Below are 16,803 nucleotides of genomic sequence, written 5' to 3' on the forward strand. Positions count from 1 at the left end.
ACACACCTCTCCCTGCCTGCCACCCCCCCCTCAACACCCCAGAAGAACCATGTAACACTAAATGAACATCAACAGAGTGTAATGTTTTGTGTTCTCCACAAAAATCACTGTGCCGTAAATAAAGGGAATCTGGTCTCACCAAACCAAGCGAGCATGCAATCAGTCCTGGGGGAGGCCACTTAGAGCTGTGGTCGTGTCTTGGGGGACTCTCATGGCACCTCAATCACAGGGCACCAGAATGCGGACTGATGTGGGATCCACCGGTGGGCTGTGGGGAGAACCCCAAACGGTGGGAGAGAGATGCAAGGGTCAGGGGAGGCCAGGTTCCTACAGAAGGGGGCAGGGGAGAGTGCAGCCATCTTGTTATCCCAGGCTGCCGCAAGGTTTCATCTATGTTAGGGCGGGGGAGTCTACGGCATCTGTTGTCTTACAGAGTTGGCAGAGAAGGTGACGAAGGGCAGGCTCTGCGCGGGGACGGCAGGGAGGCCAAAGTTGCACTTGCCTCTCATTAGGCTCTAACAGCTCCTGGAAGCCACGCTGACTTTTTCTTCGTGCCAACTGCAAATGAGGCCAGGCTGCCGGAGGACAGAAGACATCTCTTTACCTTAAAGGTGTTGGGGTGAGGGCTGCAGGAGCCTCTCCCCAGGATAGGACCCTGGGGCTCAGGTGCTGGGAGGCAAGGGGAGAGGTTAGGTCTGTGACACTCCGCAGGGACACCACAGAAGTCCTCAGAACGTCCAAAGGAAGGCTGGGGCTGAAGAACACAATCTTCGTCTCAGTTCTCTCCTTAACCCAGGAGGCCACAAAAGTCCCCAGGGTTTGGTTTTTGCTGTATCCCCAGATATCCCCCCGCCTCCCCAGCCATTAAGCATCACTCAGGTCTTTGAATTGGTACAAAGTTTACTAGGTCATACGACATGGCTCACAGAAGCGATGGGACATTCCAATGAGGGCACTATTTTGTTGATTGGTTCCTTTTAGGCAAATAGAGACAAGACACTTTGCCACAGGACTGCCTACCTCCCCCCCACAAGATAGAATGCAAGACAGTCACAACGTGGCTATGACCAGGTCCACAGACACACAATCCAGTGGCACTGACGTGCCCGGACGGGAACCTCGGGACGCCAGACAGCAGTAGGTGCTGGGACGGAAGGAAGGGGCGCGCGCCCCTGGGAGGAGCCCCGGCAGTGTCTGCTGGTGATAATACGTTTCACACAGGGGATTCATCCCCAAGGACGGGCTACGGACGCCCACAGGGCCTGTCAGATGGTGTGACTTTTCATCTCAGGCCAATAAATAACTGTTGGACGAATGCATAAATTAGAAATGGACGCCACGAAACTTCACACGTGGGGACCATATGGCCAGGTTGAAATCAAATCATGCAGAGTGGCAGGGCGGGTGAGGAGGGACCTCAAGGTGAGAGATATTATCAACAGCACACACTCTATTTTGTACCCTACGTTATGAGCCGTTAGTTGGCTTCTGTTTTCCTCCCTGCTGTGGCAGTGGCGGGCTCTGGTGCTGGCGTCTCCCAGCACAGCTTGCTGGAAGAACGGTGGGGCGCCGCTTGGAGAGAGAGGTGCTGGAAGGGCAGCGGGCTCGGGGTCCAGGCCTCTTAGCAGCTCGTCTCCTCCCGGAGCCGCACACCCACTGCCGTGATGAGGGCAGCGCCCTTGCCACTACCGTCTTCAGACAGGAGGAAGGACACATTACACTTTGGTGACAGTTCCTTCACGGTTTGGTGCATGATTCTGGAGAAGCTGAAAAAGACAAGAACAAAAAAGGTAAGTAGGGGAAGATGAGAGGCGACGTTAGACCCACCCGGAGATGCTCAAGGGCCCTAAGCAAAAGGAGGGCGAACAAGACAGGAAGGGGCTGCTTAGCAAGAGCTGTGGCTTACTGAGAACGGCAGGGAGGAAAATAGATTTACAGTCACGCCTATTATCACAATTTTCAGCTGAGAATCCAAAAACAAACTACTCTGTACAGTTTATAAGGGCCCGGGCATGAATAAGGCACTCAGACACACCTATCCTCAAAGGACACACCTTGAAGTGCCCAGGGGACCAAAAACCAAGAACAGCACGAAAGCCTGGGCGTGGGCGGCCGAGGCGGGCTGACGGGGGCCGGGGCTGGGTCATGTCAGCAGACCACATGGGCACGAACATCATCTCCCCAGAGCTGCAGCCTCTGAGACCCCCAGCCCATCATCACTAATACAAGCCAACAGCGGGCGGTCCCTGAGCGAAAGGTAATCTCTGAATGAGAGGGGACTCAAGGTTCCTGCGTTTTGTGCTGAAAACAAGACAGGACCAGGCTGAGAATGCTCAGGACAATGGGGCTCTTAGAGCTAATATGGATGCCCTCTGTCGAACACCTACCAGGGACCTTACACGTTATAGACATCATTTCCAGTCCTGCCAGTGGCTATTATCCCATGAGGAAGAGGAGACTTGGCAGAGATGGAGCAACTGAACCGAGCTTCCAAAGGGCGGCGCCAGGATTAAATCCCAGTGTGTACGGCTCCCCAGCCTAGCCCTAACCACACCTGTGTGCTGCCTCCAGTGAGGGAGAGGACAGCTATTAAGGTGGAGAGATGAGGTGAGAATGGAGCAAGGTATATGAGCCCATCCCCAGCCATGGCTGTGAGGTAAGGAAGGTAATGCCCATGATGAGTTGGGTAATGTTGCTTTAAAGTGGGGTGACAGCATGGCCTGGTGTACCTGTGATGGTCCTGGTAGGATTATTAACGGCATCGTCTTCACTGGTAAAAGTGCCCGAGAGTTTAGACAATAAATAATATGGTCACTCTATTCATAAGAGCCAAGATTTGGGACAATGCGGTGGATCAGAGAGCAGATGAGGCCATCCCTCCTCCCCGAGCATTGAGTGTTGGGCGCTTGAACAAAAGAAATTATTCCCCACCGCCCTCCCTGCTACAAACCCAGAGCCAAGACTACTCCTGCCTTCCCGGCTCTAATTTAGCAGGTGAAGAAGATACCGAGCCCTCCTCCGCCTTTCCTTCACTCCCTCTTGCCACTTCCCAAACAGCCTCCTGGCCAGGCTGCAGCCGGCCAGGCCGATGGGTGAGCCCACGCCCATCTCCACCTCCTTTCCTGCTCCCCACCTGGACTCTGCCTGACCTCAGTGGGGCCCAGGAGGAGCGGGGAGAAGGACATGTCACGACGCTGGTGTGAGCTGGCCAAGTAAAGCCACTTTGCCTCTCTCAGGGAAACTTCAGAGCAGCTCACTGCTTCATCCCAGATCAGACCCAAGTCCCCTGAGGAGTATTCCTGGTGGGAATTACATCCTCATGTCCCATAACCATCGAAGGAACGCTCCAGCCCAGGCAGCTCGGCCCATCCCAACCGGAAGCCCCACTCACTGCGGATGAAGCTTGTAGAGTGTTCCATCCACCCCCACGGTCACATTGAGATGGTCCAGCCCTCTGTTTTCCCGGATCTTATCCACCACGGCAGCCATGCCTGCACCACACAGCTGCGCGGCCCTCTTGGACACTACCCCGCACACGGTCTTGACTAGGATACTGTCGTCGCAGGTGCTATTCAGGCCCAGCTGCTGGAGGATGGCCCGGACCTGGAGCAGCGCTAACCGGTCACTGCAGGGGACAAAAGCCAGGAGGCGGAATGAAGCATGACCCACGAGAGCAGCCTGGGAGCCGACTCACTGTACTTATCCATGAATGGCTCATGGGGTATTTTTCCCTTCAAAGTAACATTGATTTGTTATTTTTAAAAATGATCCCCAAAGCATCACATGTTAAATTATAGAAAGTCTGGCAAATCTAGAAAAATAAATATTGGAAAATTAAAACTATCCCCCAGTCCCAACACTGGGGGAAATGCTATTAACATTTTAATATGTTTCCTTCCAATCTATTTTTTCTGAATATCATTAAACAATGTCTTTGTTCTTATGATATACAAAATGGCCTTGTCCTTTACATTTGGGTTTTTTATTGCTTTTTCCTACTTCATACATCTGAGCAATTTCCCCCTCCTTACCTAACAACAGGATTGAAAACAGTATTCCATTCAGGGGATGTACCACAACTTATTTAGCCAGTTTAGGGAAATTTAAGTTGTTTGTAACTTTCCGCTGTTATGAAGTAACATTCTGATAAAGTTTCCTTTAAATTAAAGTGTGCAACTTTAATTTTTCCCTTAGGACACATTTCTGGGTCAAAATGATATTGATACATATTGCCAAGTGCCTTTCAGAAAGTTGTCTCAATTTATTCTCTCTCCAGCAGAGAATCTGACTGTACTTGTTCCCAGGGGAAAGGATCACTTTTCAAAACATTTGACAATTTGGTAAGAATGGCATCATACCGTAGTTTAATCTGCATTCTTCTCTGTTAGTGAGGATGACCTTTTTTTTTTTTCCATTTGTTTATTGGCCATATGTACTATTACATTAGGGCTTTTATTCTCCTGGGATATTTTGTCTCATTCTCACTCCGTTGAAAGGGTTGTAGGCGACTGATGATGACGATGGCAACGGCAACAAGAGCAGCCGGCCTTGTTTGAGGACTGACTTTGTGACAGGTGCTTTATATACATCACCATATTTCCTCTTCATACCAACCAGCAACGTGTAATTACTCCCATCTTAAAGATGAAGAAACTGAGCCTGGGAGAAACTGAGTAACGCACTCACAGCACAGGGCTTAGGACCAGACCGCACCAAGCTCTCGCCAACTGTGTCACACTCTGCACCTCATCACATACAATGTCAATGTTTTCCTTAGTTTGTTGTTTGTAGCATAAGTTTGATTAATCGATCTGTTAAACTTATAGACGCTATTAGCAAAATTTGTTAATTTTCTTCTTTCCTTTTTTTAAAAGATTTTACTTCTTTTAGAGAGGGGGGGAGGTACGGAGAGAGGGAGAGAAACATCGATGTGTGAGAAACACTGACTGGCTGCCTCTTGCGCGCGCCCCAACCAGGCCCCAGACTGTAACCCAGGCATGTGACCGGACTAGGGACGGAACTGGCGACCTTTCAGTGTGCCCACCCAACTGAGTCACGCCAGCCAGGACTCAATTTTTCCTTTATGATTTCTTATATACTTCATTTTAACTTTCTGTCTCTGCCCCGCTCACATAGGTGGGGTCCCTGTTTGTACCATACACATGTAGTTAAATTTGATTATTATGTCTTGTTTATCTGTCCTATGTAGGTTTAATTATTAGACATTCTAAAAGAACCCAGAAGGGCGGAGGAAAGTTTCTTCACTGTCTTCGCGAGCCTGAAATGGAGTCAATAACCTAGTGACACACATGATTTTCGAACAAATCAATATCATGCCCCAACATAAAGGACAAATAAGAGGGAAGTAATTTATAATAAAATTATAGGAGGAAAAAAATCTCCTCACAAATGGCCAAAAGGTCCCCTAGGGTACCCGGTGACCCCCAGCCATGTGAGCCTCTCACAGGCCCCTGCAGGGAGGCCCCTCTCCACTCACCTCTCAATCTGAGAGAGAAACTTGGTCTGAAAGATGCCCCGAGTCTTCAGTGGTTCGGAGATCTGCCCCCGGAAGAGGAAGCCCTTCTTGGTGAAGTCAATCAAGATGTTGCGAACAATTTCACCCAGGTACATGCCACTGATCATCTTCTCAAACCTGAAACAGGAAGAGGGGGCTGGGCGTTTATGTGAACCTTTCAGTCTCGGGGTCACCCTGGGTGTCTTCCTGCCCCAATCCGCACCCCCGGCCCTGCGCTCCCAGCGGAGGCAGAGGGAGGCCAGGAGCGACCGAGGCCTCCTCTGATCCTTGCCGGGATCAGAAATGAAACTACCAACATGCATGTCTAAGTGCTGGTCCAGTTCCCTCCTCACCTAAGTTCTGGCCTTTCTCTGAGAAGTCCCATTCCAGCTCTCAGCACCAACATCACTTCTCCAGAGGCCTGCCTGCCTCCCCAGATCAGATGTTATCTACACGCCTCGGGCCCCCACACGCTGTCCCTTCCACTTCACGATGCACACAGGGCCCCTGCCTCTCATCAGCCCTGCAGCAGGAGCCCCGTGAAGAGGGACAACGTGGGTCTTGTTCAGCTTTGAGTCCCAGGGCCTAGCACCGCAAAGCACCAGACTGTCTGTCAAGTGCTCTATAAATATCTACAGAAAAAGCAAATGACCGGCCGAGTCTGAAAGGGACAAGACAACAAGAACGGGAAATTTCCTACTAGATTTTTGGAAGGTCCTGCAAACCCCGGAGTACTTGGTCAGGCCCCTGGCAGCGCCGATTAAGCAAAGCAGAACTGGAGGATGCTGGCGGCCACCGCGCTCCTGGGGGCCAAGTCGTGGGGTTTTTATGTCCTGCCTCCTTCACACTCGAGGTCCTCAAGAAATGACCAAGGCATTAAATGCCTCCATGACCCATGCCCAATCCCAGCGCCCCCAAGCAGGGAAGAGTCCACTGTAACCTGGATACTCCAGATTTCAGGTGGTTCACAGAAAAAACATGAAGTGGCACTATCATTACCAGTTCCCACCCAGCCCTTCCCAGTCCACCAAGGGGGCCGTCTCAGTTTGATGCTGACATGGCTTTCACCCCTTCCGACACCTGCTGATTCCTTTTTAACAAGGTCTTCGTTTAGAGCCTCTGGTAGGCAACAGTTACTAGAATTAAATAATGCTTTTTGCTATATTCATTTTATGACTGCCATCTATTGATGGTAATATTGGGTTTCCCGTTGTTTTCTCCTTCATTAAACTTAACACTATTTAGTTTTATTTAAATAAATACATTTACAGAAAAACTTTAACAACAGCATAGGTAGTATTTGGAAAAGGCAAAAATCTGGAGGGTGGCTGGAGAACAACTTATATTTGACAGGTACTCCCCAGCCCTTCTTTCTGCCCCTGGGGACACAACTTAGACCTACTCATCCTGAGGATGGCAGAGGATGATGGCCTGAATCCCAGGAGCTAGAGACAGGTCATTTGTCTCTGTGCTTGGCTGGGAAGAGTCCCTGAGACCCAAGCTGTAAAGCTCCAAACAGCCACTAGGTGGCGAAGGAAGTCCACTATGGGAAGGATGAATTGCGCTGAGCCTCCTGCCTCACCCCTGACCACATGGCCCAGCCCCCAGGGCCCCCACGGCCCCCACGCCTCTCCCTGCCGTGACACTCCTCCCCACCCCCACTGGCTTGTCCTTTGACATTTGCAGGTCAAGTGTGTTTTACTTCCACTAAACAGGACAAAAACTACTGACTAAGGGATTTCTATTACTTTGATGGGGAAGAAACAGAGTAAGGGGAAGGCTAGAATGCTCCAGGTTTGAACACGGTCACTGATGGAAGTGGTGTGGCCACCCCGACTCTGTCCCCAGAGGAGGCACCTGAAGAGGACATCAACCTGCAACCTGGGCCCTCTTGTACAATGCCAGGGGACCAACCCCTATTACTACTCCCCTGGGGCCTAAGCCAAGGTCAGGAGGAAACCCAAGGAAGGTACCAGCATCCCAGCCTCTGTGCAGACCCCATTCCTCCTACTAGAAACTTCTCTGACTGTTAACAGGCAGAACACCCTCCCAGTCCTGACCCCCTTCTATGCCTCCTCTGATAGGCAGCATTACCTCTGTTTCCCGGAGTTGAGAGAATATTCATCCACCACTCTGTCATAGTGTGTTCTGATATCATCCAAACACCCATTGTCCCCAAAAGCACCCCACTCCATGTTGATACACATTCGCCCATCATTCCCTTCCAGCATCTCCACGTTCTTCATTTCTTCCATGTAGCAGGCATTGGTGCCAGTCCCTGGAACACACAAGGTGGGAATTAATGGACATGCAATTAGGCCCGGGGCCTGGGATTCCAGGTAGTGGGTGTTTCTGAAATGAACAAAGTAATAGCTTCACTTCCCCAATGTTTTCCAGAAAAACCTCAGAATGTAAAAGGAGAGTCAGAGTTAAACCCTCCAGAGAGAAATTTTACTTTATACTAAGACATCAGTGCCAAGGGCCTCCTCTGTTTACCGGTCGAGGTAGAGCTGTATTTATTGTAATAGAAATGGTCTTACAACAAAGGGATGTACCTACAAAGGCGGACGGTTAGGCAACATTCAGATTGGAAGGATATTTCTCCCACTCCTGCTCCCTCTTCCTCTCTGTCTCCCTCTCTCTACACGCACACACATACTACATGGGGGGTGTGTATGCGCTGTCTACTATCATACCATGGGTGTCCACTTATCTTTTCTTGCTAAAGATGGTCATGGACTACGCCTGCTCAGTACACCCTCCCCTAAGTGTTCCAGAACGAAGCCCAGAGTTAGACACTGGAGGACATTGTTCTGAGCGTTTCAGGGGTGCCTTTTGAAAGTGATGATTCCTCACCATTTTGGTATCACAGACCTCTTTGAAAATCTGATGATTCTCAAAGGACCACTCTCCTGGGTGCACCACACACTGTGACCAATGGATTCCAGGGGCTCAGGAGCCTGATTCCCAACCCTGAACTGCCCCAGAGCAGGGCCGCTCTGACTGTGCCCCCCTGCCCGCCCCCCGCAAGAAGCAGGTGGGACCGCAAACTGTCTGTTCTCATCTGTGAGGAGTTCAGTATTGAAATCGAGTGGGAGAGATCTAAAACTTTCACGGCAGTTTTAATTGCCACGATATCCCAGCTTGTGGGTCACTGGTTTTGCCTCAGTGAGTAGCCTGGAAATTTAAAAACCAGCCAATTAACCAAGGAGTTCTGTAAGACAGTGTAAAACAGAAATGGAAGTGGGTACAAAAAAAGTCAAACATGAAAAACCGCACTTTTTGCCAATGGGAGTGCTGAGCAGCAGAGATCAATTAACAGGGAAGGAAAGTGTGGCTTGGCAAGCAGCTGGAGCTGTGGAGAGCCCCCCTCCACCCCCCCCCCCCCCTCCTCTCTGGTGCCAGAAGGAGCTAATTGGGCTTCCATGACCCTCCAGGCAGGAAGGTGAGGCCGGGCCTGGAATAAGAATGTGCTGTGTCACTCTGGCTTTGCATTTCACACCCAAGCCCATTCATAAGGCAAAGACGGGAGGGGCTGGGTGGAGAAACAAAGCTTTGCAAAAGAAAGAAGAAACAACAAATGAGCCTCAAAGCCAGGCCCCCAATAACCTTTCACCCGAGCTGCTTCCTAGTTTTCTGTATTTCCTGGGAGCCAAAAATGGTTTAACAAATGAAAAGGTCTTCCTGGCACCAGCAGGGCAGCCTGCTGCGGGGCTTTACCCCAGACGCTGCATGAAAGGTCCAGGCAGCACAGTGCACCCGTCCAAGTCGGGTCTGCAGATGTCGGCTAAGAAACGGGGCCTTTTCCCAGCATCCTCTGACACCAGGAGCAAGTTCAATTAGACAAATGGTTTTCTCACGGCCCAAATAAATATGCTTCAGGAATTTTGTGCTCATAAGGCCCAAGCCCCTAAAGTGCTTGGGTTATAAAGGAACAACGGCAAAGCCAAGAGATAACCCTTCTCAACCCACTTCAGTGGCTGAGACTGCTCACAAACAAGCAGTGGCCGCTAAAGGCAAAACAGCACCCAAAACTACTATCTAGATTTCCCAAGGTCAAAACAGGAGGAGAGCCCCTCTTCCTTCCCAGCGGCAGGCCTGGCAACACCAGCCCGAAGCCTCTCCATTCAAGCTCGAGAGCTGCCCTATAGGCCAGGCCAGCTGCAGGTACCCTCACGCCATCCACCTCGTCACTGAGTCACTTAAGACCTCATTCCTGGAAAGCTTTCTTCTTGACAGTCTGATCACAATCAAATGTGGGGGGTGGGGAGCCTCCCCGAGGGCTCTGTAGCCTTGGTCCAGGATATAACTCTGGAGGTGGTAAGGGGACAAAACTGACAGATACGCTGTCTCAGTTATACTGTCTCCCATAGAGGGCTGAGCCGCAGGTTCAAGGCCCCACAAAACAGGAAAACCCAGCCTTCCTTGCCCCAAGGAGATAGACCTTCTGGGACACCCACCTACGATGAGTCCAACCTCACAGGTGGGCTCCTCATAAGCACAAGTCATCATGGTGCCCACTGTGTCGTTGACTACAGCCACCACGTCCAGATCAAATTCCTTTGGAAAGAAAGAGACACAGCGTTAGCTCGTGGGGAGGGAGAGCACTGCCTGGCTTGAACTCCTCAGGGTCACTAGGCTGCGTTGCAGTCAGAAAGCCGCTGGTGCATCATCTGAAATGGTTTTCTTACCAGCCTGAAAAGGCAATTAAATGCTCCTTCACTGACTAAACCCCTACCATTAACGACATATCTAAAAGCTGAGGTCTAAAGAAAGGAAGTATTCTACCCACTTCATGGATGGTATCGAGTTCTAGAGAGGCAGCCTGGAGGGAACTGTGGAATGGATAAAAGACAAGGGACTTAGCCCAAAAGCTCTTATTCCTGGGAGTTTAAAGTGTTACAGCTTTTCAGAGGGCAAAATGAGAACACCAAATCTATTTCTCAGAATCTGTCTTTCAGAAATGGCCATGCAGGTACACAAAGGTACCTGCACAAGGATATTTACTGCATGACCTGCATGAGCCAGAAAGAACCACCCAAAAACAGACCCAAAGAAGTTACGTAAACCATGGTTCAGACAAACACGGGGATCCTGTACAGTCAAGAAAAAGAATGAGGTTGGTCTACATGTAGTGACATGAGAAGATGCCTGTTTCATATTAGATGAAAAAAGCAAGTTGTAAAATAGTACACACGGTAAGATTCCCATTTTTAAAAAATGGGTGTTGGTATATAAATGGAAGGTATGTTGAAAGAACACTAGCATTAAGAGTTGTGAGATGGGCCCTGGCTGGTGTGGCTCAGTGGACTGAGCGCTGGACTGAGAACCAAAGGATCGCCGGTTCGATTCCCAGCCAGGGCACATGCCTGGGTTGCGGGCCAGGTACCAAGTGGGAGGGCATGTGAGAGGCCACCACAAATGGATGTTTTTCTCCCTCTCTCCCTCCCTTCCCCTGTCTAAAAATATATAAATAAAATCTTAAAAACAACAACAAAAAAAGAGTTGTGAAATGGGCCCTGACTGATGTGGCTCACTTGGTTGGGCGTCATCCCATAAAGCGAAAGGTCAATGGTTTGATTTCTGGTCAGGGCATGTGCCTGGGTTGCAGATTTGGTCCCTAGTCAGGGCATATACAAGAGACAACCCCTAGATGTTTTTCTCCCTCTCTTTCTCTCTCCTTTCCCCTCTCTCTAAATTACATAAAATCTTGTTTAAAAAAAAGAGTTGTGAAGCGGGCAAAAATAGATCAGGTTTCTTTTCAATGATATGTTTGTTAGTTGTTGTCTAGCATACTCTTCTAGGTGCAACCAATCCCTCTTTCAAACCCATTCATTTCAGTCTTCTTGCCCATGTACATGCCTGCTCTTTTAAACTGGAAACATTTGAACTACTTTTTTTTTTTAACTTCTTACTGATTTCCCTAATTAATGAGTTAAATAAAATTTCTGGAATCTTTCATTTTATAATTTGCCCATGTTGCCCAGCCAAAGACCAACAGAAACAGAGCTGCAGTGGAACAAAGCTAGACTGCCGGCTGGTTGCAACCCTGGAGAACACATCCCTGCGGGCATCTCAGAAAGTGTTGGAAAGCACTCGTTAGAGGATGTGAGCCTGGGCTGGTGGTTTCAGGGGGGTTCAGCGGAGGGGGGCTTTGGTCTGGGTTGGATGCTGCCAGGACGCAGGGCACCTCTCAGAGCGCGTGCTGAGCTCTGCCGTGCCTAGGAAGCACTCTTATCCTTGTCTGGTTCCATCACAGTCAGGGAGCGGCTGTGAGGCTGTTTGTGACCAATGGGAGGACACCGTGGTCTGACTAGTGGTGCTGGGCTGTGCCCAGCTGTCAGGGACTGCTTTTCTCTTCTTCAGTCTGTAGGAGGGTTATGATTTTACCTTTTTAAACAAACTATCCTTTAACAACTTGAAACTGTTCACCTCTGTTTTACTGCTGACCGCTGGGGAAATTTTTTACCCAGGCCACATGCTTCTGGATCGTTTGAATTCTTTATGATCAGCAAGTATGATTTTTATAACCCAAAAGCACAGTAAAGATTTTTAAAAACACCTTTTTAATAATTACCTCTCTCCTTTTGATCGCCTCCCTTAGTAAGGTGGCTACGTCGTGCCCCACGCAGTCTGTTGCCTTAAACCCCTTCGTCCAGGTGATCAAGATTCCCTGCAACAGGAAAGGCACCAGTAATTAGCCCTGATGAGCAGAACACAAAATCCCATTCCATCCTGAGTCATCACAAACTTCCATCCCTTGCTGGGAATTGTGAGGCGATGCTGGAAAGGCTGAGGCACAAACTAATAAAATACTAGTGGTCCTCCGTAGGCCCAACCCCTCTTCACTATCCTCACAGCAGTCTGATTTATAACCCCCATTTCACAGATGGAGAAACTGAGGCATAGAAGGTTAATGGCGCTGCCCCAGATACAACTAAGTCCCCTGAAGAACAACAGTCTGCCAACAACCTAAGTAGAGAAATGGACATTTTTAGTTAGCACTATAACTACCTAAAGTAAAACTGAGGTTTGTTTGGACTGCAGTGATACAGGAGGCGGGTATGTACATGAACTGCAAAAAACAGCCTTATGTGGATCCAACTGCTGATGCCTAAACAGCCTTAAGGGGAAAACTGCCCCTAGTCGGCACTGAGACTTCATTAGCTGGCTTCCAGAGGCAGGCGGCTCCACCCAGCTTTCCTAATTCTGCCAACCATATGCCTCAAACCCCAGCCTAAGGCCAAGTGTGATGTAACACCACCTCCAGGGCCTCCTGCCTGGCCACACATCCACCTGTGACACGCAGAGGCACTGTGGCTCTTCCAGCAGGACAGGCTTGGTCTTGCCTCCGTGACTGCAAAAAGGTTCCCTCTGCACGGAATACTCCCCCACCCGCTGGCAGCCCCTGGAACAGTGCTGGGCGGCTGGTGCAGGGCTGGGTCCCCTAGACCGGGGGCTGCCTGAGGACAGACACCGTAACCTTCAGCTCACCCAGCTCTTAGCACTCAGCAAGTGCTCAAGTCCTGACCTGGGACCCTGTTTCATCCCATTTATTGAACAAACATTTATTTACTAAGTATTTCTTCTGATAGAATTCTGTGCTAGGGCATGTGGGGAACAAAGGTCCTCACTCAAGAAACATACAACAGAGCAGAAAAGAAAGACACAATCGTTAATAACTATAAAAGGTACTATAATCGAGCACCATTAGAAGGAACAGGGAACCCAGAAGAGACTGAGATTCTTTTTGTCTAGAGGACAAAGGCTTCCCAGCAAAGGTAAAAGGTTCAAATGATAAAAGAAGAGTCTTAGGATGTACTGAAGGGTGTGGCATAGAGCCTAGGTCAACCCACTGTGACATCTGAGCCATACCCACTAATGAGGGATGGCAATGAGGCTGGAGGAGGCCTCAAGAGCCAGCCCCCATGGCCGGGACGGTCAGTGCGGCCCAGGGTCTGACTCACCGCATCCAAGCTCGTCTGCTTGCAAGGAAACGAGAATGTGAAGCCCAGAGGCATCCTGGGGCCTTTGATCCCCATGTAGTCCAGGAAGTCGGAGATGCAGGAGACGATGTGGTCAAACAGCTTTAGGAGAGAAGAAGAGATTATGTGCGCTCTCTGGTTTCACACTTTTGGTGCACTTGTCCAAATGCCCACGTGTGCACACACAGACACGAACCCTGACACATGCAGAGCAAGTCTCTCTCTCTCTCTAGGACCTTCACAGCCCCTGAGCATCATAAGCCCAGCACTGGAAAGAACCTGACACTTTCCAGCCATGAGAACGTAGTTGCACAGCTGCAGGCATCACATGGCAGGTTTAGGGGACCATGATTGCCACCGTGGCCATGTGTGCGACGAATAGATACCACAGTGGTGCTAATGCAAAACCATCTCACCTCTTCCCCGGTGCCCTGCATGATTTCAATGGGAATGGCATAGATCTTGTTGTGCATTTCCACCGTTCTCTTTTTCCCACTACGGATTTTCACCAGCAGGACTCGGAAATTTGTTCCTCCAAGATCCAGGGCCAAGAAGTCACCATGCTCTGTCATAGTCAAGAACATAAAGAATGTCAAAAACAGCCCTGACTGGTGTGGTTCAGTTGGTTGGGCATCGTCCTGGAAAGCAAATGTCGCTGGTTCAATTCCTCATGCACACCCTGTGTCAGGCAGGGCACGTGCCCTGGGTTCCTAGTTCAGTCCCAGCTAGGGCATGTGCAAGAGGTAACGGGTCAATGTTTCTCTGCCTCTCTTTCCCCCTATCTTTCCCTCTCTAAAATAGATAAATAAAATGTTTTTTAAAAAAAGAATGCCAAAAACAGCTAGTGGCCTCATGGCAGCCAGTGACCCTAAGACTATAGACATTCAAAGGGTAAACCCATATTGAAAAAAGGAGAGAAGCTCCAAGTCTCTGCTCCAGCACACAGGTCGGACTCAGGGAGGGGTAGGCGCTAACTCGCCAACCACCACAACCTTTGAGACACACTGGAAGGACAAATGGCCCCATGGATGAACCACTTGCCACAACAAGCAAACAAACGTCACCAAGGGTTACTAAAAAGCTTGGCAACAACAACCTGATTATAGGGAGCGTCATACAAAAATTAACAACATACGTCCATGTGTAGAGCTTTTGCAAACATGGCTGCAATCATTCCCCTCCCGATCCCCATGCTTCTTTGCAAAGTGACTGCAGTTCTTCCCATCAAAAGGCGGAGTCTGTTTCTCCTCCCCTTGGATCTGGCCCGGCGTCTGACTTGCTTTGGCCGACAGTGTGGCAGAAGCAAAACTGAGCCAATCCCAGCCTAGGCCTCCCAGAGACTTTATAAACTCTTCCCTCTCCCTGTGGACCCTGCTGCTGACCATGTAAACAAGCCCAGCGACCCGCTGGAGGATGAGACGCATGGCCGGGTTCTCCTGCACCCCAGCGGATGCTCACCCACTGCTGAACACGTGAGGGAGGCCCCTCGACTGACCCACCAGTGACTACAGACACATGAATGAGTCCAGTAAAGTTCAGCCAAGCCTGCCCAGGTGAGCAATAATAAATTGCTCTAAACCTACACACACTTATGAGCAATAATAAATGGTGGTTGTTTTAAGGCACTAAGCTCAAGGGTGGTTTATAATGCAATAATACAAAGTAACTTATCCAAGGGAAATATTCCTATCACAAACATCCATTACTCCAAAGACCCACCAGAAAAGTCCTTTAGATCCCCACGGTGATCAGCTCCCATGACGCCCAGTAAGGTCAGCATTAAGGGCTGAACTCTGTTCTCCATTCTGCCTGGATATAAAAACCCCTATGCCCATCTGCCTCAAGCACACACTGTCAGGACTTAGGAGGGGTGCATGGGTGTTTATCCTTCCGCCAGTTTACCATGTTTGTAAGTGAACATCTCAGTGTTCTGGGGTTGGCAGCTTTCGCTCCTTTAAGAACACTAGCAGGGCTGTGGTTTGAGAGATGGCACTTGCCCAGGAGGTGCAACCAGGGTAAGTTAACTGCCCTGAGGCACACGTGGGCAAGTCAGTGGCAAAAATGGAAAAAGAGAGTCTGAGTGAGTGCCTAGCTCTTTCCAAAACCATGCAATCCCAGTGTAAATATATCCACTGGAGAAGCCAGCCTCCCTGTTGCCCTGCTGTGACTTGGTCATCGGTACGAGAAGAGGAGGGCATGTCGGCCCCCAGCAGGGGCCCTCACCAGTCCCGTCCGGAGTGCTCCGGACGAAGGAGGGCAGCATCTTGACGACAGCCTTGTCGTTTGTCTGCTTCCTCAGCCCCATGTCCATCTCAGTCCGCATCCTCTTCTTCACCTCCAGGAGCATGTCCCTGGTGAGGTGGAAGTGGGCCAGGGTCTCCTCTATCTGCCGGTGCTGCTCAGCCAGGCGGTAGGCCACCGCCGTCACCATGGCTGCCCCCTTGCCACTGCCGCTCTCTGACAGCAGGAAACGCACGTCGCAGTCAGGCACCAAGCGCCTCAGAATCTTGTGGAAACGCCGGGAATACCTGGGGGGAGAAGCCACCGCAGCTGGACTGAGCCACCTGTCGGGATCCTCCGGTACCCCTTTCTTTCTTTTTTTCACCTTAATTCCATTTTCTAAACTTGCCTTTCTCATTATATAAGTCACATACATCCACTCTAGAAAAGTTAACAAATGCAGACAAGTAAAAAAGAAAAACAAAATCGTCCACAGTCACACATAAAAAGAGAGGATTCTCATTATTACATGGGTATTGAATACAGAAATCAGGGTTCAGAAAGGATTTCGTCCTCCACCGTGACAAGGAGATAACAATCCAGCATAGTGCTCAAGAGCCCAGTGACCAAAAGTCAGATCAGGAGACATGGTGGGTGAGCTCCACCGCTTCCACACCAGACGAGCCTGCGCCCATTACTGAGCCTTGGAGTCAATGAGGATGATAGTGCCTGGCTGACCGTTGGGTGGCGGAACTAAACCAGGTCATTAGATGCTTTGATTAGTAACTGACACGGAAGCGAAAGGGCTTCACAAGGAATCACTCTTGCTTTTTATTTTTCCTAGGCCCTTTCCTCCTGCCCCCAAGAGTCCGGACACTTTTTAGTGGCCAGGAGAGGACTTTAGGATGGGACTCACCAAGACACAGACTGTCCTAGAGTCTGTGGTCTGTTGTGAGTATGGAAGGCCGCCTGCCAAAGGAAGCAGGGGAACCAGAACCCCAAAAACACTAGCACTCCAGGGGGTGGGATTAAAAATGACTTCTATTCTCCATGTAATTATTTGAATGATCTCAAGTTTCTATA

General features: G+C 49.8%; 1 protein-coding gene across 2 annotated transcripts in view; it reads right to left on the reverse strand.

Annotated features, from left to right (window-relative positions):
- Positions 1–882: 882 nt before the first annotated feature.
- Positions 883–16,803, reverse strand: part of HK1 (hexokinase 1) — a 60,098-nt gene continuing 44,177 nt past the window's right edge. For both annotated transcript variants that reach the window (XM_054572682.1, XM_054572683.1), the window contains exons 10-18: positions 15,724–16,028; positions 13,917–14,065; positions 13,483–13,602; positions 12,093–12,188; positions 9,976–10,075; positions 7,610–7,793; positions 5,498–5,653; positions 3,392–3,625; positions 883–1,766 (exon numbers count right to left, since the gene is read on the reverse strand). In XM_054572682.1, coding sequence (XP_054428657.1) covers positions 1,622–1,766; positions 3,392–3,625; positions 5,498–5,653; positions 7,610–7,793; positions 9,976–10,075; positions 12,093–12,188; positions 13,483–13,602; positions 13,917–14,065; positions 15,724–16,028 — 1,489 coding nt within the window. In that variant the 3' untranslated portion in view covers positions 883–1,621. The remainder of the gene's footprint in view (positions 1,767–3,391; positions 3,626–5,497; positions 5,654–7,609; positions 7,794–9,975; positions 10,076–12,092; positions 12,189–13,482; positions 13,603–13,916; positions 14,066–15,723; positions 16,029–16,803) is intronic.

The sequence above is a fragment of the Pteronotus mesoamericanus genome, unplaced genomic scaffold (genome assembly GCF_021234165.1).
Source record: "Pteronotus mesoamericanus isolate MK-2021 breed Mesoamerican mustached bat unplaced genomic scaffold, CSHL_Meso_final contig_24, whole genome shotgun sequence".
Lineage (NCBI taxonomy): Eukaryota > Metazoa > Chordata > Mammalia > Chiroptera > Mormoopidae > Pteronotus > Pteronotus mesoamericanus.